Here is a 17,674-nt window from a genome sequence, read left to right on the forward strand (position 1 = left end):
CATGACGCTATAACCGATCCACGACTACCAACTCTGTTATAATAAATGACATTTTTTTATGTCATAAAGAATCTCTTTGATGCCCTTAATTCTTTTGTGATGTCATTCACTGTACACAGATACCAACAAGCAAATATACTCAAGAGTTTTAAGCATACTACACCCATAAGATGTGTTCCTTCTTCTAACTTTGGCTTGATGGATTAGATAATCATTATGTGACGTCATCCAGTGTGTGCAGTTGAACAAACAAAATCCACAGAGTTTCAAGCGTATGCTCTCGTTTATTGTAATTGTTCACAAATGACAAGTTTTAGAGATCGACCTTCATATAAACACAATTACTCAAATTGGATAAGCATATTTTGATCAGAGGCGCTATAATATCAGTGTGAATCTGTGTCTGACTCTCATAAATCTCATATATAAAAAAACTTATGGAGTTTATAATGCTTGGAGCAAGAAAATACAGGAGTTTATATTGATCCCCCAAGAAATGTCACGTGTGATTCGAAAGAGATAAAGTGTATAAATTTACTGAAATTTTTGTTTTTGTTACAGTAAATGTCACTGTTCCCCCATCGACCCTGAGTATTCTTCAGCATCACCAATAAAATTAAATACTATTAAGTTGGTACAAAAACAATATCGTTTTCTCACATGTTACTTTTATATATGATTTCTGAATTTATTAATTGAGATATATATATATATATATATATATATATATATATATAGCCATGCTATACATCATTTTGAAGCGCGTTTTTCGCTCTATCGAATAGTGTTATTTGTTACTGTTCTCAATCTCTTCATTTTTTTGCAGGCTTTTCAAAAACATGGACAAAATTCAAATCCGTACGATTTTCTTGTTCCAGTTCAAATTAGGCCGAAAAGTTGTTGAGACAGCTTGTAACATCAATGATGCGTTTGGCCCAGGAACTACTAACGAATGTGTGGCACAACGGTGGTTCCAGAAATATTCTGTAATGGTGACGAGAGCCTCGAAGATGAAGATGGTCATGGCCAGCCGACTGCAGTTGATAACGAACATTTCAAAGCCTTAATTGAAGTCAATCCTCGCCCACACAAGAAGTTACTGTTGAATTCTAGGTCAACCATTCAACAGTCATTCGCCATTTAAAGCAAATAGGGAAGTCAAAAAAGTTGGATAAATGACTGCTGCATGAATTGAACGATAATCAAAAAAAATTGTCGTTTTTAGGTGTATTCTACACTCCTCCTGTGCAATAAAAACGACTCATTTCTCAAGCAGATTGTGACGTGTGATGAGAAGTGGATCCTCTATGACAACCAACGACGTTCGGCACAGTGGTTGGATGCCGGAGAAGCTCCACCACACTTTCCGAAGCTGAAATTGCACCAAAAAGAGGTTATGGTGTCTGTTTGGTGGTCTGCAGCCGGTCTCATCCATCATAGCTTCTTGAATCCGGGCGAAACAATTACGGGGGAGAAGTACTGTTAACAAATTGATAAAATGCACCAGAACCTCCAACGTAGCAGAGATTGATCGATATGAACGGATCAATTCTCCTCCATGACCAACATTCGCCAGCATGTTGCTCAACTGACCCTGCAGAAGCTGAACAAATTGGGCTATGAGACTGCCTCATCCACCATATTCACCAGACCTCTCGCCCACCGATTATTACTTTTTCAAGCATCTCGACAACTTCCTGAGTGAAAAATGCTTCAAAAGCCAAGATGATGCTGAATCGGCCTTTAATGACTTTATCACTTCCAGAACTTTGGATTTCTATGCTAATGAGATAAATAAACTTGTTTCTTTTTGGCAAAAATGTGTCGATTCTAATGGTTCTTATTTCACTGAATAAAGTTTATTATGAAAGGAGTTATGATCTTTTGAAGTTGAATGTCAAAAACGCTATTATTTTTGCATCAAGCCGATATAAAACATGCGTAAAAAAAAAAAAAAAAAAAAAAAAATGATATTGTGTTATGGGATGAATACAAAATGGCAGGATTTCTCGTTCAGTGCCAAACAATGCTGGACCTTCCTACTAACACACACACGTGTGCACGTGTTTGTTCAAGTTAAAAAAAAAAAAAAAAAAAAAAAAAAAAACAAGCTGTAGGTTTATTGTTGGAATTCTGTCAAGGCTACTATACATCATTTTCACTAATAACCTTGGTAACCGATATGAATCTTTATATCTTCTCTTCAATTATAGACTAAATAGTAATGTAAACCAGACTGAAGATTTAGTTACGTAACTACTTGTAGTCTGAAAGATAAACTTTTAAACACCAGAGTTTTTTTGTTTTTTGTCGTCCTGGACTTCTCCTTGGCACTGGACTCTGTTCCAAAAGAGATGCAATTGAAGATTGTGTAGTCCTTGTCTTACAATAAACTCCCAGGAAGTATCCACTGCCTCTAAAGACTGAAAAGTGTGTGTGTGTGTGTGTATATATATATATATACACACACATACACACACACACACTTTCCAAGGCACAAAGTCAAGTGAGGCTTTGATTTGAGAAGCCAGCACACTAGTCTGTAAAAATGCCCAAGTAGCCTTAGCAATAAACCCCTTATTAGAGAGAAAGTAAAGTCCCGGGGGGGGGGGGGGGTTTGAGCTTTCTAAGAACAGAACAGGAGTCCAACAGCAACAACAAAGCCAATGTCAGATTACTTTGCATCATAATTTTAAAACTACTTGTCAGAATATACAATAACTTCACTTGCTTCATTTGATATTTTTTCTAGTAAAATAAGATTCATTCTAAAATAGATTTTCATAAAAACTTAAAAATACAAATTTCAAGTTTTAGCTTTCACATGTGACAAATTGATTTCATTTTTTTTTTTTTTACCTGTCTCCGTGTCCCGCGTATAATTTTCCATTAGCCATTGTTGTTCGATTAGTTGTTGCTCTTCTTGCAATTTCAGTTGATGAAGTTCAAGTTGCTTGTGCTAAAAACATTGAAAAATTAAACATGCATGAATTATACAAATGCAAAAGTTTTAATGAAACTAAATTTTTTTTGGACTTTGATAAAGAATCATTTTTTAAGAATATTTAAAAAGAATTTTTTTTGAAAATCACCAAAAAAAAAAAAAAAACCAAGACAGTTTTTAGTTTAGTTCTGCTATTGGAATTTAAACGTCATAATTACAATTAGTATTTCTAATTATCTTACATTCCACAACCCAAGGGCTCATTATGCCATATTTGGTGAAATTATGGCAAATAGTTTTAGAACCTATAAATGATTATAATAAACATTTTTAGTATTTTAACTTGAATTCCCTATGACACATTTTGCATCCCAAGTGTTCTTCATACTAAATTTTGTCAAATTCTAACCAAAATTTTGAAGGTTTAAGTAACAATAAAATTGATAGTTTTTCTCACATTCAATATCTCAAAGGTTCTGCTTCAATACAGAGTTATTTTGCACCATTAATAAAAAATCATGCTGATGGATACAAAATAAAAAAAATAGATAAAAAACGAGTTTAGTGAATTTTTCTAACATTTTTGGATTCTTGTCCAGCATCCTTTCTATCTTAAAAAAAAACAAAAACAAAAAAACAAAATTAGAGAAAAAAAACTATAATGTATGCACCAGTGACGAAACAAAAGTATATTTAACAAATAATGCAAATTGATCAAGTAATTTAATTTTTAAGAAAATAAAATTTTATGAGCATCAGAGAAGCGACCGTCTTATTGCCATTTTGAAAACAAAAAGAAACAAAGGAAGATAACTCAACAATAAATCAGACTAAATTTACACTGTAATGCCTACGAATTCCCATTAATCAAAAAAATTTTATTATGAAATTTTTGGTGCATATAAATTTTTCTTTATTTTTGTTTAATAAAATTCTGGACAAAAATTCATTTTTTTTTTAACTCATTCATTCATTTGTTACACGTGTCCGTTTGACTGTAAAATATTCAAAAGTTTGACTGTAAAATATTCAAAAGAATATTTTAGATTCATGTTTTCATGTTTGATGTTTCATGTTCTTCGTTAAAATCTCGAATTATGCTGTAACTTTCTATTGACACATTTTGAAGAATATTTAAATTTGCCGCCAACCAAAATTGTTGGTGTAAACTGAAGACATTTTATATTCTCACAATCATTTCTAAACATAGTTTAAGGATGAACAAATACAGTACAACAAAAATTAAAAAGGTTTTTGTAATATAAAACTTGGGATACGAGTTAATTTCTTTTCAATGACGGAGTGGAGATTCCCTTTAACGACAGCAATAGTTAAATACTAGTTTTAGCACTGGATAATGTGTGAGTATTAAAAGAAAATTTCTACATGTGCTGTGATTCGTTTTAAAACAAATTCAATATTTGGACTTACAGTATGCTTTCAAAAAAAAAAAACTTGCTAAAAAAATCTGATTTTTCTATATAAATATACAAATATCAAAAATATCGGCAAAAAATTTGCATCCCTTTTTATGTTTGAAAGGCAATAATTTTTTCACGATGGAAAATGTTTGAACGAAAATAATCCACTTACTTTTTCTCGTTCTTTTTGAAGGGATTGTTCCTGTTCTCGTTCAAGTTCTCGTCTTAGATTGACATCATAGACTTCTTTTTGAACACCCAAGTCAATATCTTGCCGATATAAAACATCAATCAAGTCAAGATCCTGATAAAAAAAAAAAAAAACTCAAATACAAAAATCTTAAATGAAAAATTTTTTAAATATTGAAATGAAGATAAATGGTAAAAAGAAATAAAAAACTGGGAACAAAACAACAAAATTAGAAAAGTCAAAAACGATTAGTGTTTGTGAATAGTAATCAAAGTGTCATTAAAAATATTTTTCAATAGATCAGTTATATAGGATGACACAAAGCAGAAAATACACAACTGATGAAAACAATAGTTGCCAATGGGACAAGATGCTATTACAAAGGTTGATGGATAAATGTTTCAAACATTCTAATTTCCTATGAAACAAGAAAAAAGGATCATCCAAAAGAGAAAAGAGTTCATAAAGTCAGAGATGGAGACGGACTAGTTCATGTTCGTAAAAAAAACATTGTTCAGAAGGAAAACGCAGGAAAGAGAAATAAGAATGCAATTAAATATTATAAAAAGGAGTTTATCATCAGTTTATATTATATAAAGGGTGGTCTGTGTGTTCAAGTAAAACTTAAGAAATATACAACCATCCCATACAAAGTTGGCATTTTTTTTTTTTTTTTTAAATCAACATAACCCCAGAAAAATAATATCTAAAATTTAGAAAAAAAAAAAAAAGGATGCATTCTTTGGAATGAAAATAGCTATTTATATCAAAATTGATTTTTTTTTTTTATGATTTGCAGTTTATTTCAGATATCTATTTAAATGATTTAAAAGTTATGATATTTACCTATATTAAAGCTACATCTATGTTACATATAGAGAGAGGCGGGTAAATTCTATGGGGTTCTTTGGAGGTCCCTAACATACATTTTACATTTGTGTAAAGGTGTAAAATTGTCAAATTCTAAACAATGAAACGAATAGAAATGTTTTTTCAAACTAAATTATTCATTTACATCAGCATTTCATTGATTAATTACTATCTATACTTCCTTGGTGTTGCCTGAGAGTCCTTTTAACTTTCAACATATTCATTATTTTTTTTTTTCAAATTATTGCATCTAAAATAGGATTGTCTGATCATTAAATTATTAATTTGGTACTTCTGCAGTTTACAGGCCGTGCTGAAATAATGTAATTATTTAGAAACCCATTTTTAATATGAGGAGAGGGGAGGACTTATCTACTGTATTTTCAAACAATTTAATAAACACACAATGCCATAAAAATCCTATCGAAAAGTAGCACTCTACATAAACTGCAGAAGTACTATTAAACTAGTTGTAACTAATTGCTGGGAAGCAGTTCTACAGTATTGTGTTCCACAGAATTTTCATTTTAGGTACATATAGAGAGGGAAATTGCTGACAATGGTTGTAGCTAGTCGAGTGTTTGTCGTGAATGTTTTACAGTGAGTGACCATAGATTGAAGTTCAGTTGAGCACCTGCCATGAAAATAATGATAGAGCAGAAAGTTAAAATTACCCAAATTTTATAGTTTAATTTTTATTCATAAAATTATTAGTTGTAAAAAAAAAAAAAAAAAAAAAAAAAAAAAAAAAAAAAATACTCCCAAATTTTGTAAACTTAATTTATGAGGATTTGCTAAGAATTTTAAAACCAGAATTTAAAAAATAAAATAGCTGTTTATGAAGAAACCAAAATGCATTACGGTGGACTTCATTTTATAATTAAATTATTTTATGCTATGAGATTGTTTATTTCAATAAATAATTGAGACAAAAACACAACAGAGTACACCCGAATAGTAATAATTTGATGGTAAATTTAACTTTTTACACTTTACTGTGCATCTTTTTATTTTTATTTTTTATTTATTAGCATGGATGCATGGCATTGTGCGGGTGTTTGGAAACACGTGTTGGGCAAAAAAAAAAAAAAAAGTGGTAGTAGGAAGGCAAGTTTGAACCCGTACCGCAAAGGAGGAAAAGAACGGGGGAAAAAAACCTGACGTCTTTGCTGTTACGACCACCGCCAAACCGGAAGTGACGTAGGTTTAAATTAAGGCTAGACAATCAAAAAGAGGGAATGACTTTCAAAAATATCAGTGAAAAAAGCGACCCCTCCCTGTAGAAAAGTGCTCAATTGAGGGTGAAGAAATTAATGTTTTTGGCCAATTTTTCGGTATTTGTCGTCTGAAGGGTCGAGCTGCAGAACGATACTGATCTTGTGAAAATCCATTGCCTCTGTCGAAAGTTTTAGGCAGACATGCAAACATCCGATTAAAAAGCTTGCCCTATCTCTGAATACTCTTTATGTAAAATTTCAAATGTTTAGACCAGAAATTGAGTAATTTGGTAGAGACCGAGTGGTCAATTTTTTTTTTTTAACTTTGACCTCTATTATGACCCCATAACATTTATTGTTTTGGGCTCAAATCAAGATATTAAGTTAGATCCATGTCCAAGGAACCTATATTTAAAATTTTAAGTGTTTAGACCGAAAATTGTCAGGACTTGGTAGAGTTCTCAAAGATCAAATTGTTGAACTTTGACCCCTTAACAGTCAAATTTCTGGCCGAAAACCGATCACATGGATTTTCCCAAATCTCAGTACCCTGTATGTCAAATTTCGAGTCTGTAGACTAAAAATTGACAGAGTTTATTGCGTAGGGAAATGTACACAGGCAGACACGTTCACTTTTATAGATAGATGGTCAGTCGTTAAAATTAAAGAAAGGTATTTTTTTTTTTGTTTTGTTTTTTTTTTGTGTGTGCTTATGTACTCATGCTACCGTGCTATTTTTTAAAAATAGTATTTTCAAATTAAATTCAAGTTTCACAATAGCTTTTTTGGGGGGGATGGGGGGGGGGCAATGTTGACATTATTAGCCCGCAAGTTGGCGGACGCAAACGGATGGGAAAAGTGAAAGGGAACGCAAATTTTAGCGAAACGAAATTAGCGAGTCGACTGTATGTATAGCTTAGCAAGAAGAAGAAGAAAAAAAAAACTTCACTGCTGATAACTAATAACTAAGCAAAGGTTTTGTTTCTAACTAGACTGTAGTTTCACATATTTTAATAAACAAGCGAAACAATAAATAAACAGAAAAACAAATGTTATCAAAAGCAAGCGAAGTTACTGATAAGTTTTTTTTTTGTTTTTTAATTCATTTAATTTTTTTCACACTACTTTTATTAACTAAAAAAAGGGTACTTGTACAGTTTAGTCAAGACATTAAAAAATGAAAATACAGAAAATTTTTTAAATTGTATGTATCCGTTATAGAACGAAGTTCTCCGAAAAAAAAAAAAAATTTCACTTAATTTCATCAAGTATTTTTTTTTTTTTTTTTACAGCGCAAAAACACGTTTTTATGAGAGCGCGTTGAAGGCGGCCATCTTGGATTAAAAAAAATTTGTTTGAATTTTAGAAATGACAAAGGGAGATAACTCCAGTTAAAGCGCTGACACCCCCTCCCCATCTCTAATACTAGCTTTTCTTCCTAAAAATCGAACATTTTGCTCGGTATCATAACAATTTTTTTTTTGCTGAAAAAAAAAAAAAAAAAAAAAAAAACTTTGATGAAATTAAGTGAAATTTTCAGAGAACTTCGTCCCATAACGGATACATACAATTTAAACTTTTTTCGATATTTTCATTTTTTAATGTCTTGACTAAACTGTACAAGTACCGACAACTTTTTCGAATCTATGTGTACAGTAATACAAACCCGATAATTTCATTCGGCGGACCTGAACAAGAATCACCCCCGCCCCCAGAAGGGCTTTTGGGATATCCCCTCCCCATGTTAAGAAATTTTTTCAGTATATTATTGTTTGGACACTAATATATCGAGAGGATGATTATTCTCGTTCAGATCCGCCTTTCATTCTAATTTACGTGACTGAAATAGGAAATTAAAACATGTCGATGCTTGAAAATCAAGTTATTTGATCGCAAGAAGTCGACGTTAACAAAGATTTCATTGATTTTTATAATTATCTAAAAAGAAAAAAAAAAGCCACGAGATAAAATAGATAAACTATATAAACGCTTTGAAATAAAAATAATCACAGCAATTTGTAATGTTGAAAACTAATTCTGGAAGCTTCATTTTTGTTTTCTAATAATAATGGCGATCTTTATACGCCACGAAAGAGAGAAAAAAGAAAACCCAATTTAAAATAACAACCTTTAAGAATGAAATGTTGAAATTAAGAATGCCTAAGTTTACAGTAAACGGTGTTCAGTACAATTAATTTCGTCCCTGATTTTTAACTGCATCCATTTCAAGGTTTCTATTAAAAAATTTATACCCCACCCACCTCCATAAAAAAAAGACAAAAAAAAACAAAAAAAACAAAAACGAATTACATATTAGATTACTAAAGCGCCAGAAAAAGAAATCAAATCACATATTTAAATAATTTATTTTAAAAAATTATTTAAAATAAAAGGGACTAGTGCTGAAATAACGTTATTTAAAAAGGCATTCTTAACATGGGGAAGAGAGGGTTTTTGTGCCTCTTCTTTACTTTAACCTTACAATTGAAAAAAAAAAACAAAAAAAACACATAATAAAACTTGGAAATACGATTTAAAAAATAGCGCGGATCAGTAAGTGCACTAGCACCAATAAAAATTAGTACAAAAGTTGTTTTTTTTTTTAAATTTTATTTAACAACTATTTAATTACCAACAAAAAGTCTTTAGTATCAGGAACCAAATATGACCGAACACCGTTTACCGCAGTCACAAGCGTTCCTCTGGTTTGCAATTTTATTTCTAAAAATGTTCCGACATTTTCCTATTTTTAATTAAAAAATTTAATAAATTTGCAAATTTAACCTAAACAAAATATTTTTTTAAAAAGTGCGGTACCAAAAAATATATAACAGAATTTAATAAATTTGCCAACAGTAACCGACAAAGTTGGAGAAAAATAAAAATCAATATTTTGTAAAGAAAGCTTTTCAAAATAAAATAAAAAGGACCATCCATTTATTTAGTGTTTCCTTTCCAAATTAAATGTTTTTAACTCTTTTTCAAAGTGTTTTAACATGTTTTATTAACTATTTGCTCATATATATATATATATATATATATATATATATATATATATATATTACACAGTGGTCACCACTTATCAAGGCCCGGAAGCCACTCAGGGATAAGGGTTATTGCAAGTACATTACGTTAGTGTGGAGATTTGATGAAGTGTTTACTTAAGGGGGCGGTTGTTCATTAAGAATTTGTTAACGTTGGACTTGAAGACATCCAAGTTGTATATATATATATTATAAGTGTATATACAAATCAAATGACAAGATAAACTTTTACAGATTTTAAAAATTATATATAATTTTAAAAAATTTTTATAAATAAAATACCTTAGAGATTTTTAGAAAGTTTTCAAGGATTTATAAAAAAATTAAAATCTGCTTTTTGTATGGAAGACCAAAAGTGCCATCTGCCGCAATGTTACTGATTGCATGGTTGCTGCAACATTCATGGCCACCTGTTGTCAGCAGAATTAAATATCAAGACTTTCTTTTTTGCCATACCCAGGCAAAAAAAAGAATGGCATCACGTGAAAAGGACGAATATTGTTAAAGGAATAATAAAAACATCTTTTTAGCTTTTTGTTTTTATGTCGGTCACAACAACATGTACACGGAAGGCAGAGTAGATATTGATGCAATCTTTATTTTTACATTGTGAAAATCAAGTCAACTTTTCAAATTTTTGGATTTTAGATTTTTTTTTTTTTTTAATTTATAAAGTATCGCGTTGAGTCGTAGAAATTATTAAAACAACTCTTGTGTAAGATGAGAATAGCCACACTCACCCGCCGCTGTCCGAGAATCGACACTTTAATTTGTTTCGCAAACTATGTTACTTTTGTTTTTAATTATATTATTTTAGTGAAGGTACATAATAATTAACAATCACCCTCGTATTAAGAATAGAATTCTTTGTCATTTAGAGAAACCCATTGCTTACACTTTATTAACTATTTTGCTATTGTTCCTGTAAGGATTTTGAAAGTTAAATTCAATTAAGATATCGTTTGGTATTAATTCAATCAAATTGTTGCAAAACCAAAATTTTGCTATGGCAATATTCTAGATTCTACTCTTTGATTTGTTTAACGTAATTGTCATTCGACAGTTTAAATACTTCCAAATTCCTTTCGACTCCGAAAAAAAAAAAAAAGGGGGGGGGGTCAAAAAACAAATATATAACAAATAAATGTTATCAAAGGCAAGATAAGTTACTTTTTTTTTTTTACCTAACAGGATAATTTTTAAGTGTTTTTATTTAATGTAACATGTTTATTCAACTCGAAAAACATACAGTAAATAGGATATTTGACATTATTGTTTTGTTATCGCATTTGATTTCAATAATCGAGTTAATAACAAAAACAAAATGAGTCATGCTTTAAAAAGCGAAGAAAATGTAAACAAGTTTATTTGTAGATTTGTTCAACCAAACTTAAGAAAATAAGGATGGAGATATATAATACACACACACACACACACACAATAGAAATTACTTTAGCATTACAATCTGAAGAAAAAGAAAAACATTAGTAAAAATGACTAATAATGAAAACAATTTCAGTTTTTCGTAGACATTTTTTTCTCATGGAATATTAAAACATTTTTCATATTGAATAAAACTCTATAATAAAAAAAATAAGACACAAAAATGATAATTATAAAACATTGGTTTAAATAATTGAAAACAAAGAAAGTGCGTTGATTATGATAAAAACGAAACAAAAAACAAAACTATTTTCTTTGTTTTCCAACGAATAATAGAACAACAGGCTGCATTATTCGGACTACTATCTTCAAAACCTACTTTAACTTTTTTTTAAGGAGCCACACTTTTAGAAAAGCTTTTTTTTAGGGAAGGAATGGCTATTAAGACAGATTTTTTAAAACTTTTACATAAACATAAATAATAATGTTTTTAAGGGCGGAATTTTTAGATGGTTTCTTTGTTATATTCACAACGTTTCGGCCGATATAACCTCAGACGGTCAGAGGCTCTGATCTTCGAATTTGGGAAACATTATGACGAAGTCCAGTTGGCAACGTTCGAAAAATTAATCTTAAAAAAAAAAAAAAAAAAAAAAAAAAAAAAAAAAATGTCGAAGTTACATCGGCTGAAACGTTGTAAATATAACAAGCAACATGGAAATAATTCGGTAAAACGTTATTATTTAAAAAGCCATTCTTAACATGGGGAGGGTGTTTTGTACCTATTCTATACTTCAACCTTACAACTGAATAAAAAAAACAAAACTAATTAAACTTGGAAATACGATTTAAAAAATAGCGCGGATCAGTAAGTGCACTGTGTACTGCATTACTACCAATATAATTCGAATAATAGAAATAATCATGTATATATATATATATATATATATATATATATATATATATATATATATATATATATATATATATATATAAATCCGAAATCTAAAAATCGGTTTTTTATTCCCCAAACGAATGATTATGTTTATGCAAAATTAATAAAAATAAAAAATTATAAAAAGTGACCCCTCAAAATATATAATAAATATTACCAGACGCAGAGTAATTTGTTTTAACTTATTTCAAAGCGTTTATTGTATATGCTTTACAATGGACAATCAGAACGAAAAAGTAAAAGAAAAAAAAAAAAACAAAGCAAAAAATATATATAACAAAGAAATGTTATCAAAATCACGAAAGTTACTCTCCTAAATGGATAAGATTTTGGTGTCTTAACTAGTTTTAAAGCGTTTCAGATTGAAATGCATGTAGTAGTACTGAGGCGAGGCGAGGCGCTTAAGCTAAAACGAATACAAAGATGAGGTCATGATGCTTTCGCATGTGGAGTCCCAAGAATCGCTCAAAACTCGAAAATAATTTTTTTAAATACTGATAGAAATCCACCCAATAAATGTCACAGCGATATTTATTGGGTTGATTTGTCATTTTTATTTATTTTCTAGTTTTGAGCGATTATTCTCAGGGCTCCAAATGAGGAGTGTATTATGTTTGTTTTAATTGCTCAGCAAAACAAGCGTTTCAAACTTAAATAATTAAAAATATATTAAAACAAACAATCAAAAATATTAAAACTTATCCAAGTAGGTAGAATAGTAGATTATCTTGCCTTTGGTAATTATGGACCGTATTGAAATAACGTTATTTAAACTCATTTTTAACATATGGAGATTGGAGAGGTGGGGTTTGTATTACTGTACACAGATTCGAAAAAGTTGTCAAAAAAACAAATATATAACAAATAAATGTTATCAAAGGCAAGATAAGTTACTTTTCTACCAAACTGGATATATTTTTCGTGTTTTATTCAATGTAACGTGTTTATTCAGCCCCAAAAACATACAGTGTTTACCGATGTATTGGAAAATTCAAGATGGCGCCCGACTCTCTTTTTAACACGGTAAGTTTGGGAAAAGGTGTTATAAATAATAAATTAGACAAAATACTATTAAAAACCCACCGAATATGTCAACCTATGTCACGGTAATATATATTGAGCGAGTTTCTAACAGTATTTTGTCTAGTTTTATATTTAAAGCACCTTTTCCCAAACTTACCGTGTTAACGAGAGAGTCGGGCGCCATTTTGAATTTTCCAATACATCGGTAAACACTATGCTTTTCGAGCTGAATAAACATGTTACATTGAATAAAAACACGAAAAATACATCCAGTTAGGTAGAAAAGTAACTTATCTTGCCTTTGATAATATTTATTTGTTATATATTTGTTTTATGACAACTTTTTCGAATCTATGTGTACAGTAATACAAACCCGGTTAAAGTACAGAATAGGTACAAAACACCCTTCCCTCTCCGTGTTAAGAATGGCTTTTTAAATAATAACGTTATTATTTCAGCACGGATCACTCTCTGCATGAGTACCTTTTTTTTTTTTTTTTTTTAATTTTTTCTGCTAATATGATTATTATGTCTAATTTTTGATAATCGTTGGAAAAGTTAAGGTATAAACCACTTTTTTTAGGGGGTAGCACTAGTAGCACTCTCGTACAGGTCCGCCATTGTTTTTGTTTTGTTGTTTATAATTTCTCGAATGTTAACTATTCTGTACTTTTACCTGAAATAATTCCTAAAGTATATAGGCGCAACAGTTTATTTATAGTTTCGTTTAGTAATATTAATTTTTTTTTTACAGCAATAGGCCTACGAAAAAAATGGTAAAAAAAAAAAAAAAACGTGGTTATCTTCAAGTTTCGTTACCCGGTTTTGTGCAGAACTATGACCTGCAAAATGAAACGAGTTTTACATCTTTTTTTCAAATTGTATTTTTAAAATAAGAAAACGAGAAAAAGAAATTGGATAACCCAATTTTTTTTCGGGTGTTTAAAAAATACAATTTGAAAGCAAAAAAAAAAAAAAAGGTATATTTTACCACCCCATGTTAAGAACGGTTTTCGAGGTTGGGGTGTTTATTGCGATAACCGTTCTTAACATGGCGAGGTTTGGGTGTTTATAATACGCTGGGGCACGTCGTAATAATTTACCGAAAAAGGAATTAGTTTCATTTTGCAGAAACCGGGTAAAACCTTTGTAACCACAGGGTGACGGAACTTGAAAATAACCATTTACTCTTTTACCTAACTGAAAAGTTAGAAAGTTATTCTTAGCATGAGGAGAGGAGGTGTTTTGTAACTATTCTCTTTCACTTAACAATTTAATAAAAAAATATCGTAAAAAATTGAACAACTCGAAAATACTATTTCAAAAATTAGCGCGGTAACATGCATAAGTATCTACATTTTTAGTGTTTTCATTTACTTTAAAAACGTTTATTCGGTTCGAAAAGCAAGTAGTGTCGAATGTTACGCGAGAATAATTGGGCTTATTCGTACACACGACTTCCCTCCCAAAAAAATCGCAATACTTAAAATATAAACAATATTTCTTGGGGACAACACCATCTGGGTGCTAGTGCACTTACTGATCCGCGCTATTTTTTTTTTTAATCGTATTTCCAAGTTTAAAGTTTTTTTTTTTTTTATTCAATTGTAAGGTTAAAGTACAGAATAGGTATAAAACACCCTCCTCTCCCCATGTTAAGAATGGCTTTTTAAATAATAACGTAATTATTTCAGCACGGATCAATAAGTGCACTAGTACCACTATTTTAAATCCAGGAACCACTGCTTTCTGGTACTGGTACTTGTGTGGGTATCCAAAGGATTTCAGTCCCGGAAATGGCCGAAGCGATTTAAAAAACTATGCAAGCAATAACATAAAAAATGACATTGCTTAATATCCAGAAAAAAAAAATCTTATTTGCGGAAACTTTAAATGCGATATTCGTTTTCAGCATACCCGAAAACATATAAAAGTCATCGTTTTAAAGGAAAATGTTAAGATGGAAACCAAGTAAAAATTTACCGCTAAATGAAATACTCTGGATACCCATTCGACACAAGAAGCAAAGTAGTTTTATTAAAATGTTATTACCTCCTTGGTCAGTTCGCTAATCGCATAACAGCTGGCATTATTACACGTAGAAGTCATTTCATTGTTTGTAGTCGAATTGTAAGCATTGTTAACCGATTCTTTATTCAATGGTGACGAAACTTCTTCTACCTCCGTGTCTTTGGTAGAACTTAAATTATCGTTCGTGTTAATTAAGTTATGATATTCGACATCGCTTGCACTTTGCCCCGGCTCTTCTAATTCCGTTTCTTCTTCCTCCGGACATTGGTCACTATTAATGGACGCATTGGCGTCAACATCGGCTAGACCCGTGGCCAGTATATCTTCATTTGTATCCAACTGAAAAGAATCTTCGTAATCATCTTCATTGGTTTGATCCACAGGAGGAGGTAGTACTGGGGAGGATCCCGGATCGGATGAGGATAGATGGTCAGCACTGACCAGATAGGTGGAATAACAATCCCTTTCCAAAAACGAAGAAGGTGTTAATTGTCGCAGTTCCCTATAGAGTGAAGTGGAGAAAATGCGACCATAATCAATGTTTTTTAACCGTACATGTTGTCCTAGGTTTGACAAAAGGTCGCGATTGTTATTGTAATTCACCCGACCATAGGCCGTACTCGTCCCGAGGATTATCTCCTGTACCTCAGGGTACGTAATATAATCACTATTTAAATAATTAGTGAGATCTGTACGGAGTAGACTGAGAACAATGGCTATAGATATCAAACCATCGGTAAAACACTGTTTGATCATATTGATAGGTTGGATTTAAAAATTAAATTTAAATATATGGTAGAGTGGTACTGGTGGTAGACCCCTCCAAATTTCTTTTTTGAGGGAGGTTAATTAATAATTATCATATAGTTATATATATATATATATATATATTATTTAAAGTTTCTAGGGATGACGTGGATTTATGGATCAATAATTTTTTTTTTGTAAAAACAAAACGGAATTATACAAAAGAAAGTTCAAGAAGAGAGGGAAGCTCCGATATCCGCATGCTTGTTGTTGTAAAAACAAAAAATCAAGTATGTCATTATCCGCTGGGTAACCAGAACTGAACGATGAGGAAGTTATAGTGTCCCATTTCAGAAAAATAAAGTCATTTCGGTCTCCATGAATCAAGACTCATTATTTCCTTAGAGTTTCTTTTTCATTGTTTAAGAACGAGATAAAAAAAAATTGAAGTAGTATTATTAAAGCCAACTGGATGAGCCGACGGCGACGAACGCCACACTTTCGAAATCAATGAACATTCTGGAAGCCACTTCCGGTTTCACATGCGCACTGTTTCTAAGCAGAATTACCGGTTTCCGGTCCGGTTACGACACTAAAACACGTCGGCCGTGACCGGGAACAAATTATAACAAGAAAAATGGGCTCTTATTTAATTTCTTGGCCTTCGGGACAAGATCAAAGTGTAGTATCTGTTCTTCAGATGCTGCATTGCTGCACTTCCATTTCTTGTTCTCTTTTGGTGGAGGAGAAATCCTTCACGACTGAGACAATTTTTATTTTTGTACCTTTTCTCCACGTTAAAAAACGACCCTGGTGTCTAACTCTGTCCCGTGGGGAGGCATAGTAAGGTACACTATTAGAAATCGTAATACTGAATTTCACATGAAAACAATGGTATCTACGTATTCCTCGTATTTTTAAGATGATTATATCCAAAAATTACGAAAATCGATAAGGTAAAAAATTATTTATTAAAGAAAATAGAAATAAAATAAAAAATAGAATTTGATGAAAACGATCGTGAGACACAGGAGAGTTCAAAAGGGAGGTAATTTTTCGTTTCGAGTTAAACAAAATGCCTCAATTTTTCACCTGCTAACACAATTAAAGTTATTTATTTTTAATAATTCAGTAATATTTAGGTAATTTCGACTGCATGATTTGGAAGCTATTATTTGGCAAAAACATCAGTAGAAACCATTGTTTTTTTTTTTTTTTTTTTTTTTTTTTAAATCTGAAAACTCCATTTATCGACTACAAAATTTCGTCCTAATAGTGTAGAAGCGCCGGAAAATGAAATGTCTAATTGTGAATAAATATAAAAAAAATAAAAGAAAACGTTTGTCCATAAGTTACTGTTTTACTTAAATTTGAACATCTATATTGTGACCAGTTTGTAGCGTTCTGTTCATTGAAGTTTAACAACCATGATAACAATTTCACAAATTAATAAACTAACCACATTTAAAACTTGTCAGAATTATGTAAATACACTAGCAGGCCGCCTTGCGTTGCCCAGTCGTAAAATACGCATAAATATATATTTGAATTCATACTGATTAAAAAAAAATATTTTTTATTACATTTTCACCCCAAACAAGGCACATTGTCACTTTGGTGTAGGGGGCTACTATCAGGGGCAACAGCTACTGGGGTACTATATAGGGAGTTTGGCAGCAAGATGTTGGTTCACGTTACACTTGAACTTCTGCATGTCAGTACAGTTGAGGAAGCAGGGACCTGGAATGGAATTACAGAGTCTAGCGGTTCTGGAGAAGAAACTACTGGAGTAGAAAGATCTTTTACATCTAGAGATCTCTACTGTATGGAGGTGGGATTTAGCTGCCTG

General features: G+C 31.2%; 1 protein-coding gene across 2 annotated transcripts in view; it reads right to left on the reverse strand.

Moving 5' to 3' along the window:
* The window catches only part of LOC145258123 (uncharacterized), an 89,585-nt gene that overhangs the window by 17,312 nt on the left and 54,599 nt on the right, over positions 1-17,674 (reverse strand). Inside the window, exons 1-3 of one of the 2 annotated variants that reach the window (XM_080115867.1) lie at positions 15,100-15,964; positions 4,538-4,669; positions 2,860-2,959 (exon numbers count right to left, since the gene is read on the reverse strand). In XM_080115867.1, coding sequence (XP_079971993.1) covers positions 2,860-2,959; positions 4,538-4,669; positions 15,100-15,834 — 967 coding nt within the window. In that variant the 5' untranslated portion in view covers positions 15,835-15,964. Of the gene's footprint in view, positions 1-2,859; positions 2,960-4,537; positions 4,670-15,099; positions 15,965-17,674 lie in introns of those variants that run through there. The other variant, XM_080115868.1, reaches the window with a different exon arrangement.

Source organism: Euprymna scolopes, chromosome 33 (genome assembly GCF_053919585.1).
Source record: "Euprymna scolopes isolate OS-2025 chromosome 33, ASM5391958v1, whole genome shotgun sequence".
Classification (NCBI taxonomy): Eukaryota; Metazoa; Mollusca; class Cephalopoda; order Sepiida; family Sepiolidae; genus Euprymna; species Euprymna scolopes.